Source organism: Chrysochloris asiatica, unplaced genomic scaffold (genome assembly GCF_000296735.1).
Source record: "Chrysochloris asiatica unplaced genomic scaffold, ChrAsi1.0 scaffold00001, whole genome shotgun sequence".
Lineage (NCBI taxonomy): Eukaryota > Metazoa > Chordata > Mammalia > Afrosoricida > Chrysochloridae > Chrysochloris > Chrysochloris asiatica.
The window spans coordinates 37,911,723-37,916,133 of record NW_006408519.1 but is presented as its reverse complement, the minus strand read 5'-3'; the positions used below and the strand labels follow the sequence as shown (position 1 = coordinate 37,916,133).

The window sequence follows — 4,411 nt, the reverse complement described above, 5'->3', positions numbered from 1 at the left end:
TGGGCTGATGCATCAGACTGCAAATTTGTTTGTATTGCAAGGTCAGTGGTTCAAACTCACCAGCTGCTCCTTGGAAACTCTATACAGGGTCGCTATGGGTCAAAATCGACTCAACAGTACTTAACAACAACAATATATATTTGCTTGTGCCTAAGCCGCTGCTTGGAAACCCCTATGCAGGGTTGCTATGGGTTGGAACTGACCCAACAGTACATAACAAAAACAACAACAAATATGTATTTGGACTTCTGGTGTGGCACTGTGGATCAACACTGGACTGCGAACCACAAGGTCAGCAGCTCAAACCCACCAGCTGTTTCTCAGAAACCCTAAATAGGGTCACTATGAGTTGGAACTGACTCAACAGCACTTAGCAACAACAACAACAACAACAACAATATTTACTTAGGAGTCCTGTTGTGCTGTTGTAGGATAAACACTGGACTGCTAACAACAAGGTTGGTGGTTCAAACCTACCAGCTGTTCCTTGAAAACCCTATACAGGGTCACTATTGGTCGGAACCAACTTGATGTTGTTGTTGTTAAGTGCCATTGAGTCAGCTCCAACTCATAGCAACCCTGTATAGGGTTTTCAAGGAGTAGCTGGTGAGCTTGAACCAGTGACCTTGCGGCTCAAACTGCCTTTGTAGTCAAGTGCATTAATCCACAGCACCACATAAGCTAGGCTGCTAACTGCAAGGTCAGAAGTTTAAATCTACCAGTCACTCCATGGGAGAAAGATGAGACTTTCTGCTCCGGTGATGATTTACAGCCTCAGAAACAATATACAGGGTTGCTATGAGTTGGAACTGACTCAGTTTAACACAACCACCACCACCAATATGTATTTATACATTCATTTGGAGAAAGAGCGAGGAATTTACAAGTGGTATTGTGAACTAAAAAGGAGCTCTGGTAGCATAGTGGTATGAGTCAGGCTGCCTCAAGGTCAGCAGTTCGAAACTACCAGTGGTTCTATGTGAGAAAGATGAGGCATTCTACTCCCATAAAGATTTATAACCTCGGAAAACCTGTGCAGGGTCACTATGAGTCGGAACCGACTCCATGGTACTCAGCAGCAGCAACATTGTGAACTAAAAGCAAGGGTATTACTCAGCTTCCCTCAGTTTCCAAGGACCCGTATTCATATAGCTAATAAAGAACTATTTAGGCCCATTGCAGGAGTAGCCATGGAAACCAAGATTCTCCTGAGATTGACTCACCCCCATTCTGCCGGCCCTCTTTTGGGAGATGGCACAAGGTGATTTCCCAGTGCCATTCTTGGATCCTGTCTCCCCTCCCAGATGAACCCATATCTTTTAAATGTTCTCAGAATCATCCTTCTTGTCTCCTGCTCCTCCCTGTTCCCTGTGCTGCTGACCCCCAGGGCTTTCTCACCAGCTCCCTCTGCTGGGCCAGGATCCTCATCTTCATGGACTCGGCCAGCAGAATGTGTTGGGTATTATTCAGCACTGCAGGTGGGGGACACATTTAGGGAAAGAGAGTGATGAAGAGTTTACATTATCATGGCACATAACAACAACAACTGTGAACTAGTATAACTAGTGAGAAGCAACTCTGAAGGAGAGGAGTAAAACCCATTAGACTTGAAGGTCAAGTCTGCCCTGGGAAATCTTCCTTTTGCTCTTGGCAGCAATCGCCAGTATAGTAAATAATGTGGTCCAGAGAATGGGATTCTGGGTTGGAGTCTTAACTTATTCACCTCCAGTGATGTGTTAAGGTCCTGGTGTGGAATTGTGGGTTAATGTATTGTACTGCAAAATTGGTTTGAACCATAAGGGTGATTCAAGCTCACCAGCTGCTCCTCAGAAACCCTATACAGGGTCGCTATGGGTTGGAACTGACTTGAGGGCACTAAACAATAACAACAAAAGTGGTGTGTCGGATGGATATACACCAGTTGCTTTCTAGAGCTCAGGCTTGTTCTGTGTCACATAACTAGTTTATCACACTAAGCCTTCATGACTGTGGTATAGAGGTGATGTGAGGATGAAGGGGCACAATATTTCAGGGACTTATGACAAGTATGTCTAATGTATCATTCTTACCCATTATGGTGTCAAGAATATCAGTGATGCAGTACTGTGGTCTGATCCATAGATCTTTAGTATTCTTTCGCATTTCATTTAGGATGATGCCACCAGGACCATTCAGATGACCCGAAGGGTTCTCTTCTTCTAGCTATAGGTGATAGGTATTATTGGCAATCATAGTAATAATGCCATTGCATGAACTTTTGTCTTTGTCTTTTGTGTCTAGAAGTGATTATTAGCCCAGGTATGAAAGGGGAGGGTTCCCCACCTCCCCTGAATGGTATCTAATTGCTTCAGTATGCGGGGGCTGCACTCTCTGGCACTGGTTATTATTGTACATGAAACCAAAGCCCCTAATTTCTGACCTCCTTTCTCAGTCCCTTGGTATTTTCCCATTCCTCCTTCCCCATGTATCTTAGCATCCACATTTCCAAATTTCTTTACAGTGTTCATCTGCCCAGGTCAGCCATGGGACTGGCCCTCTCACCTTGTCCATTAAATTCTGCAAAGCTTCTCTGTCCCCGAGCATGGCCTGAATATTATCGAATACAATGTCCCGAAAATTTTTTGGGAAGCTGGCCAGTTTCTCCATTTCCTGGGATATATCCTGTTGTAGACGCTTGAAGTCTGTCCTCAGACATCATCGCCAGCCAGAAAAAGGGCAATTTCATCGATTAGCACATCCCCAGGATGATCAGCCCCTCCCTCCACCCCCTCCGCCCCGGGATGTGGGTCAAGCTTTCCATATGTGTTCAGCTGCTGACTGAAAGTGTGATGGAAATGCCATGCTAGGCTAGAGAGATGGACAGTCTCACATCTGTGCATGAAGTGTTAGGAAGTTGGAGAGTCTGAAAAGGGGTTATTAGAAGTGGAAGAAAATGCTCAAGTGTTCCTCTCTGGGAAATGCCAGGATTGAACTCCTGGCTCAGTTTCCACATCTGCTTCAACAGATGTTCCATGTTCTGAGGACTAAATGAGTTCACATGTATAATGGGCTTGGGATAGTGCCTGACACACATGAATCACCCATATGATGGAATTGTGCCTGTATCTTTATGGGGATAGCACATATGATAATGGAAATTAGTTTTAGTCTTACAACGTTATTAATGTAATTGATTTCATTGAACTGTACAAGTAAAAAATGTTGGATTGGAAGATGTTATAACAGTGAGGGAAAAGAAAAGTAAGGATTAATTGATTTATATATGTTGGTGGTTCTCCGCCTCTCCTGGATTTCAGGTGACTTTAGTTAAGGATTGAGACATCAGTGGAATAGAAGCTTTAAAAGAGTTGGCCCTTCTGTCTGTTGTGTTCATTACTGGATCCCTAGTGCTCAGAATAGTGTTTGCTTACAGGGTCCCTAGGGTTCGGAAGCGACTCGATGGCACTTCACAGCAGCAACAGCATATAGTTGTTTTAATAAATGTTCATTGCATGAATGAACTGATGAATTAATGAATATGTGGATGTAAAAAGGCACTTTTGGAAATAGAGATTTATTTTCTGTGTTTGAGTTGGCCCACCAGTTGGATACTTAACCTTGTAGTTTCCTACCCAGGCAGCCCGAGATTTCCTCTTACAAATACTCACTTTGAGAAATGGGTTGTTCTATTCTTCCTGGAAAAAGAGAATCACAGTAATTGACTTCCTTCTGTTGCCCCCAGTTTTGCCTTTGACACACTTTGGAGGGTCTGCCTTCCTACTGCCTCTTCCGTTTTAATTTCTTCCAACCCCCACCCTCTCCATCCCTCCACCTCCTCAATCTACCTTGGCCCCTTTCCAGTCCTTCCAGCCCCTTCCCAGCCCCTCCCTCCAAATGTTTAGTTTTCCTGGCTCTTTCCCATTCCACAGGAAAGCCAAGCCAAGGCCACTGGGCAGGGGTGGCACAGGCAGGACAACCTGCCCTGCTCATGCCATTGGATCCCTACCCCCTCCCGCCTTCTCCCTCCACACACTCACCTATTGGGAGAATATAGCCTGTGTAGGAGAGAAAGAGAACTTCAGTTCCCTTCACCCAAGAGTTAGTCTCAGAAGCTACTTGGCATCACCAGCCCTATCCACCCCCTCACCCCCTCCTTCCCACCACCCCTGCCCTTTGCCCAAGAGACCAGATCCCAAGGCCTTAGGTATTGGCAGCAAAGACTATCAGGTAGGTATTTGGTTGTGACCTGGTGCACAATGTGGCATGGTGGGGAGATCAGATTCCATGTTTGTGGCTCCCAAAGCCCCCACTCACCTAGCGGAGCATGCATTTCTATTACTGGAAAGAGACATGAGACATTTTAAACATAAGTTAGTTTTCCCCTCCCCTTTCCCTCTTCTACCACTTCCCATCCTCCTTGGACATTTTACTC

General features: G+C 45.2%; 1 protein-coding gene across 1 annotated transcript in view; it reads right to left on the bottom strand.

The window, feature by feature from the left end:
- The window catches only part of LOC102840117 (gasdermin-C-like), a 6,199-nt gene extending 1,890 nt beyond the window's left edge, over positions 1 to 4,309 (bottom strand). Inside the window, exons 1-4 of the mRNA XM_006830838.1 lie at positions 4,294 to 4,309; positions 2,542 to 2,681; positions 2,070 to 2,202; positions 1,399 to 1,472 (exon numbers count right to left, since the gene is read on the bottom strand). Of these exons, the coding sequence (XP_006830901.1) occupies positions 1,399 to 1,472; positions 2,070 to 2,202; positions 2,542 to 2,681; positions 4,294 to 4,309 (363 nt within the window). The remainder of the gene's footprint in view (positions 1 to 1,398; positions 1,473 to 2,069; positions 2,203 to 2,541; positions 2,682 to 4,293) is intronic.
- Between the last annotated feature and the right edge of the window lie 102 nt (positions 4,310 to 4,411).